At 44.3% G+C, this 18,543-nt stretch overlaps 1 protein-coding gene across 3 annotated transcripts in view; it reads right to left on the reverse strand.

The window, feature by feature from the left end:
- Positions 1-1,013: 1,013 nt before the first annotated feature.
- Positions 1,014-18,543, reverse strand: part of LMTK2 (lemur tail kinase 2) — a 37,591-nt gene continuing 20,061 nt past the window's right edge. For 2 of the 3 annotated variants that reach the window (XM_026704297.2, XM_026704295.2), the window contains exons 7-14: positions 16,151-16,284; positions 15,626-15,710; positions 14,515-14,636; positions 13,902-14,051; positions 10,432-13,186; positions 8,515-8,641; positions 7,589-7,837; positions 1,014-5,447 (exon numbers count right to left, since the gene is read on the reverse strand). In XM_026704297.2, the coding sequence (XP_026560082.1) occupies positions 5,419-5,447; positions 7,589-7,837; positions 8,515-8,641; positions 10,432-13,186; positions 13,902-14,051; positions 14,515-14,636; positions 15,626-15,710; positions 16,151-16,284 (3,651 nt within the window). In that variant the 3' untranslated portion in view covers positions 1,014-5,418. The remainder of the gene's footprint in view (positions 5,448-7,588; positions 7,838-8,514; positions 8,642-10,431; positions 13,187-13,901; positions 14,052-14,514; positions 14,637-15,625; positions 15,711-16,150; positions 16,285-18,543) is intronic. The other variant, XR_015739553.1, reaches the window with a different exon arrangement.

Consider the following 18,543-nt stretch of genomic DNA (forward strand, 5'->3'; position numbering starts at 1 on the left):
CTACAGGCTGTTCACCTGGGCTAGGACACGTCACTTTAATGCACTAACAGGTAAGGAGGCGGAGTCTGGCATGGCCAAGTCTATTGCAAATAAGCCAAGAACGACAAGATGACAAGCAGAATGTTTTTCCTGTGTGGTTGCAGCTCAACTTGGATTCTAGGACCGAGGCCCAGAACTTGGGGTGTTCTTCTTCTGGGGGTACTGATGGCCAATGTTGGAGGTCTTAAGCCCTTCAGTCAACTGCAGGTTTGGGTCTCTGTCTCCGGTTGCGCACGTTTCTTTGAGCACAGAAAGGGGAAGTGGCCACTAAAAGCAACCATCATTTCTGAAGCCCCTCAGCCTTCCTTAAGCTGCTTGCGCTCCCTAGATACATTCGCTTACAACTCTGGGACCCTCAGGTGGGGCAGCTGTGGTTGGGGACAAGGGCCAATCCGGGACACAGCCGAAACCAGGAGTGTGACATTTGGTCCTCAAAAGCTGAAGTTCTGATCTACATTTCTGTGGTGGGAAAAGACCTCTGGCTCGAATAAGAACAACTATGGAAGATCCAAGAGAAAAATCAAGAGATTGAAAGAAAGGGAGGACTGTACTTTAATGTTCTCTTTGGGTGCAGGCCAAGCTACAAACTGGTTCACCTAGTTGCTTATTTCTGAACACCACCACCCCCAGCACACACAGACACACAACCACACAGACACACACACACACACATACACTCTGGCCAATATCAGATATCATATCCACTTAAGAATTCATTTATTCAACCTCCAAACGTTATGCTTTTTTAACTTTGGGAAACATTATTGTAGAACAAAGTTATCACAGATCTTCTCAGGCCAAGAAGCCAAAGTTGAAGAAGACGATACAGTCTACAGGGATATTTTGCCCTCTTTAAATGGCAGCTTTTAGGGAGAAAATCTATCTATGTGGTCGCTAGGAAAGAGACCTGATGACTCATAATCAATCAATCAATCAATCAATGTCATGTGCATCAAAACAGAAGGAACATCAGATTCCAGGCTTATAAATATATAGCTTTATTTTTATTTTGAATATTAAATAAGGTTCTTTAAATTACAAGCAGCCTTGGATCACACTATGCATGATCAATATACAGTAGAAATCTTAACAGATTTAAAATTTACACACAGTTTAAAGATAAATTCGACCTGGAATTTAATTAGCTAGCGTATTGCCACGAACCTCATAGCTGTATTAAACCCCCAATCGGAAAATTTCTCCCCTATGATTTTTGTTACATAAATTTCCTGATGTACAAATAGAATAAAACGTCGTATATACACAGAATTGAAACGGCTTTACCATTATACCCACCACTGTGCAAGTTCAGACAAATGGCTAAACAGAACCGGACGTCTTAAATTCATTCAAGTTTTAACTGAATAATAGTAATAATAAAATAAGATAAAAACCAGGCTGTGGAACGGAACATTTTGTTACCTGCTCTTCATGAAATGTTTCTCCTCTAGCATATTTCCTGAAAGACATTTTAATTTTCTTTTCTTTTTCTTCAGAAGTGAGTATTTTATACAGATTAATGCTGAGGCTATACGCTCTCTCTTGTTTTTATTATTCGGGGCTATTCCTTCCAAAGCAGTCTACATTTCTACTTCCAACCTAAATAGCCCCTTTGCCCCCCGTCAAATGTTAGCCAATTGTTTTTCTCTACCCAAACCCCCAGAGTTCTCTCTCTCTCTCTCTCTCTCTCTGTCTCAAACAAGGAAAAACAAAATCTGCATACAAATTAAGCTAAAACAAGTGTTTAAAATGTACACACAGGCAGCTTTCATTAGTGTCATTTTTTTTTTAAAAAAAGAAAACTTTCATTTCCCCCTCTCCTCCAAAAAAAAAAAGAAGAAAAAAAGGCAGCAGCGTTTCATTTATAAAGGACGGAACTCGGAAAGGATTTAGCCATTCAAAGCCTAACTACAAATATTACTCCTACTGGTCCATTCCACACACACACACACACACACCCGCCAACCCCAACAAAGGTTGACAGGCTGGTTTATCTTGGGAGCTTATGAGCCTTCCTGAAATTGCGTTCTTAGGGATCGTTCTAAGAGCAGCTCTACCGTAAACAAGGCATTCTCCTATATAAGAGAACTGTGTCAAGACACCCAGGTCTGACGTATCTTCTTTTCAAGTTACTCCAACTAAAAACCTGGTTGCAATGCTTCTGGGCTCCTCATCCCATCTACATTGTAGTGCAAACAGCCTCCATCAGCACCTGCGCTCTGAATAACCTCTTAGTTATCCTGCAGAACCTCAGAAACTAGGAGAAGAGGATGGTTGGGGCTGCTGAAAACATCTGGCGAGGCTCAGCTGCCTTCAAAAGCTCCACCATGGGTTGAATGACCCAACAGAAAGTTTCCTTGGTCAATCATCTCCACTCTGGCACAACGTACGCACACGTATATATAAGTAGATGCTCAGGGGATTTCTGCTAAGTTGTTACAGTTGTTCAAAGGAACAGGTCACAGGCTGAAGGTGGGCTGAGCTGGGGTGACAGGGAGAGGACAGAGAAGTGACCACTCTTAAGACCAGAACAGGAGGACGACCCCCTGGTTGACCAAACAGGAGGACCCTCGCGGTCACTTCTGGACATCTGCTAGCTTTGATGTCCTGCAGAAAACAGAAATAATGCTAAACGGAACTGCTTCTTCTAACCAAATACACCAAACTCGAACCTGCTCCCAATTCTCCAAACATGGCCAGATCATCAGGGAAATTATAGTGCAAAATAACAACAATAATAATAATAATAATTCAGGAGCCTCAACTCAAGGAAAAAGATATAATCTGGCCATGATGATATGTAAGTCGATCTTTCAGAGATCTATTAAGGAACTTGGACAAGCTGGGATGGATTTGGGAAGCTGAGGATACCACCTCAGCTAAATAAATGCTAATGTCGGATTTTTAGCGGTTCATACTTTAATTTTAAAGGCTCGAAAACCTAAAAGAGATGCATGTATATTTCGACCAGAAGGAAAGGACTTCTGGCGCAGCCTAGGGCACGGTATACCTGGAACTCTACGTTTCTAATGAAATAGAATTGCCCTGGGCTTATCCAAATATAGGCATTTGCCATCTGTGTTAAAATTTAGACTTGGAATTGAAGTGAAGTGAAGTGAGGTGATGTGAAGTGAGGGGCAAGGCAACAAGGAAGACACTCCGAGAATCTGGAGAAAACCCTGTGATGGAGAATGCGTGTTTGGCCCAAGTCTGATTCCAATACTCAATGGAAAGACTCCAAAATGAAGAGAATGCTGCTAACATCCACTTCACTCAACTTTACCAAATGGTGTTACACCATGAAGGTGTCTTCTGCACGGAAGGGTGTTGATCTAAGGTGTTTGAAGGGTGTCCATGAGGACAGCTGCCACAAACAACGTCCAAACTCCTACCACACAAGGCCAAGGCAGCTCTGGGACCCATCACGGAGTTGAGAAGGCTCACTTTTGAGTTCCCTACGTATCATCATCTAATAGAAGAGGTCTCACTTCAGACTGCAACTTCCTCAAAGGGTGGAGAAGGCCAGATCCAAGGCTGTCAGTTAAGGGGGAATTCAGTGCCTGGAGAGGTTGGATCTGTCAAGGACCACCATGTCAAGAGCAGAGCTCTCTCTAAGGCAGGGGTCTCCAACCCTGGCAACTTGAAGACTTCTGGGAGTTGAAGTCCACAAGTCTTAAATTTGCCAAGGTTGGAGACCCCTGATCTAAGGCATGTTGGCAAGTGCTGAAGTTAAACCCAAGAAACAAAAGCATTTCTCAAAGTGCTACTGTTTTTTTGGGTGGGTGGGAGTTCTTTAGATGCTTACACTATGTCAACACTCGACCACTCCCTGGCATGTTTCACGCATGACCGTTTCTACCCTTCACATAGCTTCCAAGAACTAAGACAGGTGAAGGGTTAAAAGCATGCGTGTTTCTTTCCAATCCTTCCCACATTATTTTTTTTTCTTCATTCTATCTAGTTCTTCTCAAAAATTCATCCTTCCAGCAGCTCATTTTGTCGGACGACCCAACAGCAAGCACGTTCTCCCCCTACCAAACTATGGGTGCAAATGACACAAACAGCACATAAGCTTCTTTTTAGAATGAGAATACATTTTAAGACGAGAGAGAACGGTTCTCCTGAGAAGCAAAGCTGCTTGCCCACACAAGGTGTAACTAAAGCTGTGCTTGTCACCATCAGGGTCTTTGCCTGTTTTGGGAACGTTCAGGATACATCTATACAAAGTTGGCTGGAGCTCAGAAAAGATCCTTTAAGCAGAGGGTTGAAGGCTGCCTATTAGCCCATAGGTTGAAGCTTGCATCCTGAAAGACCTTGTGACAATTAAGTTTCAGAACTCATGCCTCAGTCATGGCATAGCCAATGACCTACTCAAGATTGTTGTAATCCATGCTCAGGCTCAAGACCCAACAAGCCCAAATTTATTAAAACTTCTTTTTTTTTTTAAACAGGTACTTGACTTCAAAAAAAAAGATAACTGATGGCAGAAGGGAAACAATCTTCTATCAGACTGTGACCAGAACCGTGGACGGATCCTTAAAAGTTGACCTGGACAATGTCAACAGTTGACATGGACAATGTCATCCTAGAAGTTGTCCAGTAACCAAGAAGATCATTTGGACACACACACACATACATCCAACAAAAACGCAGACGATTTGCCCTACGAAAAACCAAGGAAAACCCCAAAACCATCACCATTTTTAGCCAACCACAAATAAAAATAAGTCAACCCACTGCCCCCCATTAATTGCAAGTGAGCATTATCTTCCTGTCTGTTTCCAAGTGAGCGACCCTTTCAGAAACACGAGCAGCATGTAAAAGTGGCAGAAATCCTTTAAAAAGAAAACAACAATGGGACAACTCAAGTTCTGAGACACAGGAATAAAATAAAACCGATTTAAATATGCCAGTACTACAATTCCCATTGGTCCAGAATGCTTTTGTACAGTGCAAAGGGACTTGGCAAGGACACAACTAGCACGCCTACGGCTAAGCAATGAGTGAAACCTGCAAAATATGGCTTGCTACACAACAGCTCTCAGCTTGATCAAGGAATGTAGTATATCTGCAGCTCAACTATATACAATTGTACACGTTCATACAGATAATACATGGCTCTACCCCTCTCCAAAAAAAAAAAAAAAGTATATTACAATCCTATATATAAACCAGAACGTCACTGTGGTACAAATCATCTGGAGGATTATTTCAAGTACTGGGAGAGAGCTAGCATAGGGAGGTCTGTATAGCAGGCTGTGAAATACATCCATTCCAAATTCTGCTCCCGACTCCCTTTTTTTTCTTTTAAACGGCTCTTAGTCCAAACCGGAGGTATTCCCCACAATCACGAGAACAGACCGAGAGAAGCCTCAGTTCTTAATCTTTTTCTCCGTCTTCGCTGCTCCCTGTTGAAGAAACAAAGTTATTACAATTACAAATAACTTGGGAGTGTCTGCTTGTGGAAAGACCCCTCTAAGTTAGTGTTTCGCAACGGTGGCCACTTTAAGATGCGTGGGCTTCCAACTCCCAGAATTCCCCAGCCAGCCATGGCTGGCTGGGGAATTCTGGGAGTTGGAAGCCCACGCATCTTAAAGTGGCCACGGTTGAAAAACATTGCCTTAAAACTCTGCAGATTTGTTTAGGCCTAATTTGTTGTGGTAATTTCTAGCAGGCGAACTGAATCGAAATGAAAGTCGGAGAATCTTAAAAATTACCTGCGCAAAAGGTGTGTGGCAGGTACCCGCTCCAGAGGGATGTTATAACAATTTCCCCCAAGAGTTAGAATCAAGTTTTCCCCCCTCTTCTTTGTAAGGGACATTCTGATGTACAAGGCAGTGTTCTCCACCCCCTATTACAAAATCCACAAAAGTGGACACACCTGCAAGTCTCCCCAAGCACAACTGTCTACCTCGCACACTTCAATGTCACTGCTGAGGAACATCAAAGGAAGCTGCCCGTTGAGTTACCAGCTAAAGCAAGCAACGTGTGGCTTATCTAATCAGCATTTTGGCCAAGTGCAAACAGTGTTTCTCGAGGCAATCAGAGAGCAGACCGAGAGTCAGCCTATTTACACAATAACACACACACACACATATACTCTCTCTCTCTCTCTGTGTGTATATATGTATGTATGTGTATATATGTATATGTATATATATATATATATATATATATATATATATATGTGTGTGTGTGTGTGTGTGTGTGTGTGTGTGTGTGTGTGTATGTGTATGTGTATATATGTGTGTGTGTGTGTGTGTATATAGTATTCAGCTTTGTTCGGGTAGTTTCCCACGTCATACAATGACGTAGGAAAATACCTGAACAAAGCTGAATACCATACATGTAAGTACCCGTGAAAACTTAAGAAAAACACACACATATATATGCAAGCATGAAGCTGAAAGCACCAGCCTGAGGATGGTGAGTGGGACCTCGCCGAAACGTCACCAAGATACTCTTAATCTTACACGGGAAAAGACCCGAACACACCTAGACCTACACATATATATATATGTAAATGAGCCGGTGAAGAACCTGCTTATTTAATCTGCTTTATCTATGTGTAGAAAACTAGTTTTCAAGTTCATGCCTGGATCCCAGTTCTAAACGTCTTTGCTGCACTAAATGGGGCTGGTAGGAGTTAAAACTAAGAGCAAATAGAGACTCGTGTTTTAAATGCAGGCCAGGGCTCTCTTTTTTTAACAACGTTACTTTATTAAAAAAATAAATAAAATGCAAAAGGAAAAAAAATTGGACAGAGACAAACCTAAACTAAACAAAAACACTGAAAAAACGTAAATTAAAAAAAAAAAGAACGCAACCCTATATACTATGCCTCCTAGTTGAAGCCTGGCAAATCTATTGCAACGAGAATAGATTTCCCCTCCTTGCAAAGCAGATCCAACTTTTATAAGCTTACACATCTATTTTGCAACCCAACTGACCTGTCATACATTATATATGTGAAATGGACTCTTTCTGATGAAGACATCTGGCTTGGAGTTTCCTTCTTCCAGATTAGCAGGACAGCAATCTGGTGTCCTATTAGCTGCCGCCGCCTCCTCCTCCTCCTCCTCCTCCTCCTCCTCCCCCTTTCCCTATTCTCTTTCTAATTGGGGTAGTACGATCTGCCTCCCAACCTGCTGCCTTTCAGAGGAAGAGTCCAAAAATCTAGGATAACCTTTTCCAAGGAGGAAGGCCACCACCAAGGAGAAGTTTGCGCCTGGCCTCCATAAATCGACAGAAAGCTTCTGCTTGTAATGTCTATAAAGATACGCTGTCATCCAGGTCACGCTTGTCCCAAAGGTGCTTTTTAAAGAAGGCAGCTGGGCTTTATCGTTTTCCTCTGAAGACGCTTCGCTTCTCACCTGAGAAGCTTCTTCCGTTCTGAGAAGAACGTCTTCAGAACGGAAGAAGCTTCTTGGATGAGAAGGGAAACCCCTTCAGGGAAAAACAGAAGCCCAGCTGCCTTCTTTAAAAAGCACCTTTGGGGCTTCTGCTTGTTAAGAGCGGCCAAGCCCATGGGCTGGAGGAAAATACTCACCTCCCTGTTCGATATCCGAGTCGGTCAGGTGAGTGAGCGAAAAGCTTGCAATGTTTGCCGGTGAGATGGAGAACCTGGAGTAAGGGGACGGGCGGAACCAGTCCTGCTCAGGGCTTCGGGGGGGCGGTGGCGGAGAGAGGTACTTTGAGGTCTGAAGGGAAGAAGACTTGGAGCTGATGAGAGTGCTGGCGGCCTTCAAGGCCACGGAGGGCCCAGGAGCAGGGAAGTCATCGTCCCACTCAAAACCTCCTGGAACAAGCAGATCGGACAGACATGTCAGACAAAGAGGAGGGTCATCTGGTGTCCACTACAACGTATGGAATCCAACGGTTCTTCTCGATCGATGATGCTTCAAATCAACAGCATAGTTCTAGCCCCGGTGATGTCCCCTAGCTCGATCATGAAACTTCCAGAAAACCACCAAGCTCAGAGAGCACCAAGGACCTCAAAGTCTTCCTCCTTCTCCTCTCCACAAGTCCCCCACTCCTTCTAGCCCTGATGATGTCCCCTAGCTGGATCACGAAACGTCTGCAAGAAAACCGCCAAGCTCAGAGAGCACCAAGGACCCCTCATGTCAAGCTACAAATAGTCTCTTTTACTGGTAACGTGGCTTTTAAAAATGCCCCGATAAAGATCTTCCCAGCCACCATTTAGCCTTCCGTGTGCAAAGTACACTAACATTATTTGTGTCACCCTCCTAGAGGGTGATGGATTTTGGAATTGTCAGATAAGGAGGCAAGCATGGATGGGATAAAAGCGAGATCGACTTGGCCTGGAAAATTGACGTTTGGAGAAATTTAACTGGAAAATAAAGGCCTTTGTGGATATTAAGAGGAACGGGGTTAGCTGGCAATTCCAAAATTTAGGTTTTCTCGTAAAGGGAACCTATTTTTGTATTCATGACCAATAAGAGAGATAATGTATACCTTCTTCATCCGTAGAACTTTCTGAACTGGTGAATTTATTCAAGTAACCAAAACTGGCAGCCAGGGCAGGAGTGTGATTAGAGTTTGATTCAGCAATACGCTTTCCAAGTTCTTTGGTTGGTGTTTCCTAAAAAAAAAAAAAAAAAAGGATCACAAGAAATGCAACTAGCTTCTCACAGGGAGTCCTTGACTTACAACAGCTCCTTTAGTGACCGTTCAAAGTTACAACGGCACTGAAAAAAAGTGACCTTTGACCCTTTTCCACCCAGCTGTGGCAGCATCCCCATGGTCACGTGATCAAAATCCAGACGCTTGGCAACTGGCATGTACTTATGACTGTTGCAGTGCCCCGGGTCATGTGGTCATGTTTTGTGACCTCCTAACAAGCAAAGTCAACGGGGAAGCCAGATTTACTGAACAAGTGTCTTACTAATTTAATAAGTGCAGTGACTCACTTAACAATGATGGCAAAAAAACTCACTTAACAACTGCCTCGCTTAGCAACAGAAATGCTGGGCTTAATTGTGGTTGGAAGTTGAGGATTACCTGTATAATTCTGTCACCCAGCTAGACATGGTTTTTCAAGCGCCTTTGGAAATTGTGGGAGCTTCATCACTGGAAGCTTTCAAGAAGACTGGACTGCCATTCGTCAGAAATCATGTAAGGCTCCCCTGCTTGGGTGGGTGGGTGGGGGTTGGACTAGATGACCTATAAGGTCCCTTCCAACTCTGTTAATCTGCCTGTGTTTTTCCTCAACCTTAGCAACTTTAAGGCGTGTGGACTTCAACTCCCAGAATTCCCCATTGCTGGTTGGGGTATTCTGAGAATTGTAGTCCACACATCCTAAGTCGCAAAGTTGAGAAACAACTGTCCGAACACAAATCTCTTTTTTTTTTTTTGTAGAAAATACTAGAATCCTTCTCCAAGATGAGATTTTGCTGCTGCTTTGATCCAGAGGTGATATTCAGCTGGTTCAGCCCGGTTCTGGCGTACCAGTAGCAATAATTTTGAGCAGTTCGGAGAACCGGTAAATATCATCTCTGGTGATATTTAGGGGATATATCACCCACCTTCCCCCTGCCATTACCTCTCGACTCTATTCCCTTGATTTTTTAGCTGAGCTGATGCACAGTGGCAGAGCGGATGGCCGCGCCTCAGCTGAGCTAAAAAAAACAGCACAGCTCACCAGCGTTGATACAGAGGATGGTATCAACTAAAAAAATACCCCTTTGGTCTTTTTAGTTGCTAGCAGAAAGGGAGTGGGGGAAAGCAGTGCATTCCTTAAATGCCTCAATCGCCTTGGCAGCCCAAAGCTGATGGCGCGCAAGAATATTACTGGAGAGCAGGATGGATGACTCTTGGCTATGGATGTGTCCCATTGGAGAATATACATCCAGGGGTTGGGGGGGAAGGCCAGGGTCAATGGGGAAATGAATGAGGTGTCAAAGTTGGCTGCAACCAGGAAACGCCGACATGTCAATTCCTAATAAATCAATCTTTTTTACTCTTGAGAGACGCGGGTGGAGACTTTTGATTTGAATGGGGGTGCATGATGGAGTCCTGACAGGCGGCCTTTGAGCCCCGCAAGCGGCTCTTAGAATCAGTAGGAAAAAAAAAACATTGTTTTGACCTCTCCGCTCCTTCTATCGCTTTCGAGGGACATGAACCCTGTCACTGGCTGGACTTGAGTGTCACGCCAAGCCAGGCTAATAATGTGGTGCCGAGTGTGTCCCTCTACAACCAACCGCCATAGGAACAGACAATGGCTGCCAGCACTGGGTAGAGTCTCACCTGTCTTTCGTTACTTAGGACATATGCTTCCTTCTGCCTTACCTGGGCAGGGAAGGAAACAGCCTTTTTTAAGGAAAGAAGAGCCTCTTCTGAAAGCCAAGAATTAAAACAACAAAGGGAAGATACCTGATCAAAAAGATACAAGGTGACGTCATTGAAGAACGTTACTGCTTTTTTCCCGTCCTTCTGAAAGGCTTCGGTCGAGTGGTTCTCCTGGGGTTGCTTTGCCTGTTTCAGCAAGCTTCTGAGATGCCTCCCATCACTTCCATCGCTGATGATCTCCGGCACGGGGTGCACCACCACGTCCTCGTCGCTGTCCGAGCTAAGCCCGTGGAGGTGGAAGCTCTTCATGTCGTCCTCCGAATCGTCGCTGTTCCCATCCTCCTCGTCGGCGTCCTCTTCGTCTAAGGAGAGATCCAGCATCCCAGAAACCCCAAGTTTCCCCAGGTACTTTCCTTCAATGTCTGGTTCTTTCAACTTAGGGCCTTCGAGCTGACTCAAAGGGGATTTTTCAAAGAGCTCGGGAGCACCGTACAAGGCGGGCGTGAGCTTCGGATCGCCCTGGGGGAAAAAATCGGCCGTGCTGGTGCCCGTGCAAGATACACTTTTAGGGGAATCCTCATAGATGTCACCTTCATCCGTATGTTCTAGGTCAGGGACGAGGGGAGACGAAGGTGTATCTTTGGCCTTATGAAGCCACTCCTGGTTTGTTCCGTCAGACTCATGGTCGTCTCCTCCTCCTCCTTCCACCTCCAGCTGTGAGGCCAAGTCCCTGACGAACTGATAATTAGCTATTTCACTGCCCTTGGAAGGATTTTTTGTCTTCCCAGCATTTTCCACTTCAAAGAAATCGGCGTGGTCCTTGGCTAATACTGTTGGCTTTTTCGATAGATTCATGACCTCGGATTTCTTATCAATCTCCGAATCGTTGTCAGAGAAATAGGCCGAATCTCTGTACGAATTATGGATGCCCTCCAAGGCTGTCTGAGGAGTGGCTTCAAAATCGCCCACGTTTGTCGGGTCGGCGTAAGAATTTACATCCGCTGACACGATGACCGTGGGGTTCTCCTGCGCCAGCTCCCCAGCTGATTCACTAGAATCGCTGCCAACCAGGTGGGACGTCCATTCGGGAGATTCCAGGTTTTCCGTTTCGTAGCCACTATCGGCGGGTTTATCGGGGGGTAAACATTTCCGGGGACTTTCTGGTTCAAAGGATTCCAAAACTTCGTGAATGTCTAATGTCTCAAACGAGTCTGGCGTGTCTACCAGTTGCCCCAGGCTTGGGGTCGAACCTGATAAACTGTCTTCTAGTAGGCTATCATGGCTGATGCGATCGGTGGGAAGGCAACCCTCTGGGTTGTACCTTTCACCTTGAAAAGTCCTATCGCTTTCCTTCAGAACGTGGGCGTCATCTCGCTCAAGTTTCTCGGAGTTTAAATGGTGGGTCAACTCCCAGGAGTTACTGCTGCGCTGAAGTTCCTGTCTGTTTTCCTCTCTTTCTTCTTGAGCATGGAGAGAGACGACACCAGGGCAGGAGCCGATGCCAGGGGCCTGGTTTTGGACATGGGTGGAATGGATACCTGTTGAACCGAGTTTGGAGGCTTGTTCCATTCCAAGAAGAGAAGCATTGTTGGTAGAGTCATCTCCAACTTCTCTGTTAGGAGGGTTTTTCTCTGGGCTGGAAAAGGAGAACAGGAGATGCTTATCAACCTTAGGGGAACCAGAAAGTGCCCCTGTTGGCCCAAGAAGGTCCTTTTTAGTGTCATGAACTTTTCCACTCATGTTACATTCAACTCCCCAAGAGTTCGTATTCGGTGGGTCTGGTTTATCTGTTGGGTCTCTATGGAGATCGCCACCACTTTCGTCCCTCGTTGTCCCCTTTAATAAATTCTTCTCCTGAAGAAAAAGGAAGTTATCAGATAGCTCCTCTAAAGTCAGTTGGCTAAATTTAGATTCCTGTGAGGTATCTTCTTGCATTTCATTTTGAGAAGTGGGTGGGGAGCTTTCCTTCTTGGGCAAGCCATGGGTGGATTCCTCAAGATCTGAGCATGCAATTGCTTCCAGCTCCGGATGGATATCATTTATGTCAGCTAAATCAAGTCTATTGACCCCATTTGCCAACTGTTCATTTTTAATGATACCACCATTTTGGGAAGGGCTAACCAGACCAACACAGTGTAAATTCTCTTCCTTGGGATCTGTACTATTACAGAAAATATCCCCATCTGTACTGGATTCAGCAGCAGAGTGTTCCAGAACCACGACGTGACAATTTTTGTCTTTCAGAACTTCAGGGTTGTCCACTTCTGTTGTCAACTCATCAACCTGGTGATCAAAGTTGATGCTCCCAAGGCCTCCAATTTTTTCTTCTAGCTGGATGTAATAATCACTTCCCATTGAAGGTTTGCGGGCGTTAAACACGGGAAGTTCTCCAGGCACCAGTAAGGAAACTTCCTGCCCACTTTCAACCTGAGCTCCAGGCCCTTGGTCGGTCAGCGTGTTCTCAAACACCTCCACCGGGAAGAAGATGTTTGTGTAAGTCTTCGTGTCAATGGGGTTTGACTGGTTACATTCAAAGTGGTCGTGTTTGGCTGCCTCCCAGATGTATTCAAAGTTGAGTCCTCGGCTTGTTTCGGTTACGGTGAGAACCTCTTCCATCTCGCGGCCAAATCGGCTGCCGGTGAAATGATCCAGGATCGGAAAAGCGGAACTCCCCAAGGGTTCTCGGTTTGAAATGTTCGGCTTGAGATCGTCCCACTGTTCCGGATCAATGACAGAGTCCCTTTGGTTTTGCATGCAGAGATAGACTAAAAGCTTATGGACTTCCTCCGCTGTGGCTCGCTTTTCCGGAGACAGCCAGCAGAACTGCAGGATTTCATACCTGGGAGGATGAGATTTCAAATATACTGTTTTGTAACAAGGGAAGGATACTATTTCAGGTCAAGAGTTCTTGCAAGAGTTTTCTAAAGTAACCTTGCTCTTTGAAGTGATTTTACCTGGCAAGTTTTTATTCTGTAATTTTCAAAATTACAAATTGGAGAGCAATTTGAACTCTGGGAGGGACGCTCCACAAATGGCCTTGATCTCAGCTTCCTCCTTTCCTTTCCTTTCCTTTCCTTTCCTTTCCTTTCCTTTCCTTTCCTTTCCTTTCCTTTCCTTTCCTTTCCTCTCCTCTCCTCTCCCTTCCCTTCCCCATTCTCCTTTCCTTTCCTCCCTCCCACCCTTTCTCTTTCCCCTCTTCCATTTTTCTTCCTCCTTCCCTTTCCCCTTTCTCCTCCTTTTTCCTTTCCTTCTTCCCTTCCCCATTCTCCTTTCCTTCCCTTCCCTTCCCTTCCCTTCCCCATTCTCCTTTCCTTTCCTCCCTCTCACCCTTTCTCTTTCCCCTCTTCCATTTTTCTTCCTCCTTCCCTTTCCCCTTTCTCCTCCTTTTTCCTTTCCTTCTTCCCTTCCCCATTCTCCTTTCCTTCCCTTCCCTTCTTTCCTCCCATCCATCCATCCTTTGTAGGCTAAGAAACTGCCCGAAGCTTTCCGAACCAGTCTGAAACTCTTATTGTATAACAGAGCCTGCGTGAAAGCCAAAAACGTGGTGTTTTTACCATCGATCGGAAGAGGGCTGCTCGAGGGGTGGTTGCGACAGCTTGGTCTGTTTTTCTTTGATGACTTGTGTCAAAACCTCCTCGTCAGAGAGCTCAGAATAAGGCTTCGCGGCGCCACTGAAAAGCTCCCACAGTGTCACTCCCAAGGCCCTGACAAAAGAGGAGACTTCAGTAAGAGGTCAGTTCACAAAAGGGCTAATGGAATGCTGGCTTTTTTGCCCCTCACTGTTCACATTTTCAGGGGATTTACTACCTGAGAGCAGGCTGCAAGAAATATTAGGAGTGGACTCACGTTGTACCTCTCTGCATCACAAAAAACTGCAGCGTAGAGGGTCTTAAGTTTTAAAATACAGCTGGGGTGGGAGACTTAATTTATAGGACTGGATGAAAACAATGCCCTTATGAGGGGGGATTTTGTTTACAGTGGCAGTTTAGTTCGGTTTACCAGTATTTAGAATTCAGGCAATTTTTTTCATCGTCAGATAAGTGCGACAAATGTTGGAGCTATTGGGGTTTCATGAACATCCAAGTTATGGAATCCTCTAGTTGATTTTGGGATCTACGAAGCCACTCTTCCTCCCCGCCCCTCCCTGTAACTTTGGCATTTCCCTACCAGACGTTGCTGTACTTCGTCTGTTCTGCTGTTAACAGCCGGTCCTGGAAGCTGGTCACCAGTTCTGGAGCAGTCCACCGGAGGGGTACGAATTTATTTTCATCCGTTTCGATGTAATCTTCCTAGACATTCAAAAGCCACGTCTTAAACGGAAGGCCGTATCAAACGCCTTTCCATTTGTTTAGATGAACCCGCCCCTGGATCTATTAGACAAGAGACTTTTTCCACTACTGGAAAGTGGAATTAGAAATCCCTCCCCACCTTCCTGGCTTTTTGCAAAACTGAAAAAAAAAATATGATAAACAGTTAAAAAAAAAAGATCAGAAAGAATACGTGGGTTCCTTAGTGCTCTCTGGGCTTGGTTGTTTGTCTTGCAGGTGTTTCATGACCCAACTAGGTAACATCATCAGTACTAGAAGGGAGTGAGATTTGCAGAGTGAAGGAGGAGGAGGAAGAAGACTGCAGGATCTGTGGTGCTGTTTGAGCTGGGTTGTTTTCTTGCAGACCTTTCATGACCCAACTAGGGAACATCATCAGTGCTAAAAAAGAGTGGGGTTTGCTCTCTGTCTTCCTTCTAGCACTGATGATGTTCCCTAGTTGGGTCATGAAAGGTCTGCAAGAAAACAACCAAGCTCACACAATACCAAGGACCCCCACAGTTGAGCTACACACATTCTCTTCTCTCGGTCAGAAAAACGTTCTTGGGCATACTGTATTCTTGTAGCATTTTCTGGAATATGGCCTTCATAGATTAAGCAATAAGGGAAATCTTTCCTCCCTGAAGGAAAATGCACCAGCCTCATTAAGCTGCATCCAGACAGGATTAGAAAGGGGGAGGGGATATATTTGCACACCTTCCTTAGCGTTGCCCTGAGTCAACACGGACCCAAAAGATTACACCAAATGTCAGCAAACCAGTTAGGAAGGGAAGAACGGGGATACTTTAGATCAGCATGGCAATATCTAATAATCATTTGCAAATCAATATCAGTACACATATAAACGTATTGGCTGCTACATGAAATATCCCAACAACTGAGTAACAGGGTTTTAAATAAAAATGGAAATCGGGTTTTTAATCTGAAGCACTTCTACTTGTGTGTTGACTTACCTTGTACCTACTGAATCCTATTCCATAATCTCCAATTTTTACATTTAAATCAGATGTGAGGAAGCAATTCCTTAAAGCTAAATCTCTGTAAAAAAAGAAAGGAAGAAACAACCCAGAATATTGCGATGAGAAAAAAAGCAAAAGCTGCACACAAGATGAAACGAGAAAATTCAAGAACGTAACTAATGCTACTAAACCTATCTTTGAGATCGCAATGTTAAATTTCAGCTGTAAATTCAGCTTGGTTCTGAAGTGCCATAGCAACAGCCATTCAACAGTTATGTTTGCCTCACTATTTTAAACCTGAAGGATCAGCATTGTGTTGCAAGTGGACTTTTAGTATCCTTTGAGTCAGAGATCTCAGGTCAATCTTAGCAAACAGCACCATCTGGAGCAATGTTCCCCGATCTTAGCAACTCTTAAGAAGCCTGGACTTCAACTCCCAGAATTCCCCAGCTCTCCATGACACTAGACTTCACTAAGTCTATATAAGTCTACAGGGGATTCGGGGTTTTAAAGACTCACCCGTGCACAAAATTGTGTTTGTGCATCGTGACGAGCCCCGCCACAATCTCACAGGCCATTCTCTGTAGCAGCATTATTTGAGAGTCTCCTTTAATGTTATCCTGCTCGTTGCAAAGATAGGTTTTTACGTCACCCTGTAAAACCAATTTGAGAATGGTTATAAACAGCCTCTCCTGCCAAGGGCAGTTAACAGGTATTTAAGAAAACAGCAACTAAACACATAGTTTAGTCCCTGGCCATCAACAACATCACTAGTAGTAGTTATAAATAAACGGGTACTTAAAGAGAGCACTGTCATTAAATTTCAAGTCCCTTAAGGTAGCATGCAAGAGACACACAAAAACATGATGGTTTCAAGCCATCCAGCAGTTAAAACTACACAGTTAGATATGAACCACATGGTTTAAGATTATAGGAAGATGAAAAAGTAGATCCACCGCTTTTCTTTGGAAGGAAAAAGGATTAGGAATTAAGAGAGGAAAAAGTATAAGTTGGAAAGGTAGCAGTTGTGATCGCTGGGCAAAGAAAGCTTATATTGGGGCTTTGCAGTTCCACAATAATAGTTCAAGTCTTCTGAAATCTTTTGAAATGGGAATATTAGATTCAGAAACATAACATGATGAAATCAGAATTTGCTCCAGAGAAATAAGTTTCAACCCAGACACATAAACAGCATGTTGCAGCCACAAAAGCACTTCAAACAAGATTTTAATTGTCTGAAGACTTAAAATGTTACCGGGTTCAGAATAACATTAAAATATTTCCTAGGAGCCAAAAAGACATTAGTAAGGTATTAGGCTGGCTACCAAAGTGAAAGAAACACTGAACGGAACTGACTAGAGGGCAGTGCAACACTAGATTAAAAAAAAAAGACAATTTTCCAGAAGGAAGAGGGGAAAAAAAGAAAGGACTTGCTACGGATTTGCAAATTAAGGATCATCGTGTTGTGAAGTCTAAAGTCCATTTATTCATTTTTAAAAATCAGTTACTTTTCTTAGAGGCCTTGACTCTAAATGCATCAAAATCAAAATGTACAGCAGTTTGTTTTTTTTTCCCTACAAGCTGTAGAAGCTAAGAATCACACAAAGACGTGGCTTGCAAAAGGGGCTTCGGAGCATGAACAAAGTGCTTCTCTGCAACCCCTCCAAGCAGGCACGTGCAATTCCAGAAAAAGACTCAATTGCTTTTAAGGTCAACGGAGATGGTCAGTCATCCAAGGTCATGGTTTGTCCCGGAGGCGCTTTTCCAAAAGGTGAAGCGGACTTTTTTTTTCCTTTTTTTTTTCCTTCAGGTCGTTTTGCTTCTCATCCAACAAGCTTCTTCAGTTCCACCATTCAGTCAGAGCCAAAGAAGCTCCTTGGACGAGAAGCGAAACATCTTCAAGGAAAACAAAAACGAAGAAAGCCCACTTGGACCTTTTGGGAAAGTACCTTTGGGACAAATGCTTTAAGGGGCTACAGACGAGGGCGTCCTTGCACCTTCCAAAGCAATTTTTGGGGGGCTGAATTGGAAGCTTTGCCAGGCCCTGTAATGTGCCTCCCTTGCCTTTGTGTGTTGAGAGGGCGGACGGTCTGATTTGCTAAAGGTGAATTCCCGGTGAAAGGCACAGCCTTAAGACATGGCTGCTCAAGGCACAGCAGGCAGGGACATCCCTGTTTTTCGATTTAATTACAGGCTTTCTTTCTCATTAGCAAACAGAGAGGCAGGCAGGCAGGCAGGGCAAGGATGTATTTGCTTCGCTTACTGGCCTCCCAGAGGACGTAAGGCCTCCCTTGGGAACAGCTCCAGAGCAATCCTTGTTAATTAGCTACGGAGGGCTTGAAGGGGCGTCTTTCTAATCTTTGACAATTCCATGCATGGCATCTGGGGAAGGCATCTCATTTAGCCTCATGCTTCATTTAGCGACTACGTGCAGTTATAGGACGGTGCTTTTCAGATCTCTGAGAAAAGCACTAATTGCTCCAGCCAAAACTGGCAACTGCTACAACTTCCTTTTTTCCACATTTGTTTGATCTTTTATTTGGACGTCTTTTTATTTCTCTAATTTTTTTATAGTTTGTTTTTCTCTTTCTCTCATCGGTAGTAACAGAAATAGGACACCAGCACAGACCAAAAAGCTCGTTTTCCGCCTTCCGTACCAGGCGACTAAAACCAGAGACTTCCTCCACAAGCCAGACTGGCTTGCCAAGCGAGCTAACCTGGCAATGGAAACAGCAGCACCGCTTTATAATACAAATCTCGGCTCATCATTCATCCTTCTATCAACAAGGAATTTGGTGTGGCGACTGGCCACATATCATCAGCTAATTTATTACTGCTATTAAACTAGTTACTACCCTATTTTTAACCCAGGGTAACCTGGATGACAGACAGGAAACAAAACACCCTCAGTT

Source organism: Pseudonaja textilis, chromosome 14 (genome assembly GCF_049901715.1).
Source record: "Pseudonaja textilis isolate UNSWEBS1 chromosome 14, rPseTex1.2, whole genome shotgun sequence".
Lineage (NCBI taxonomy): Eukaryota > Metazoa > Chordata > Lepidosauria > Squamata > Elapidae > Pseudonaja > Pseudonaja textilis.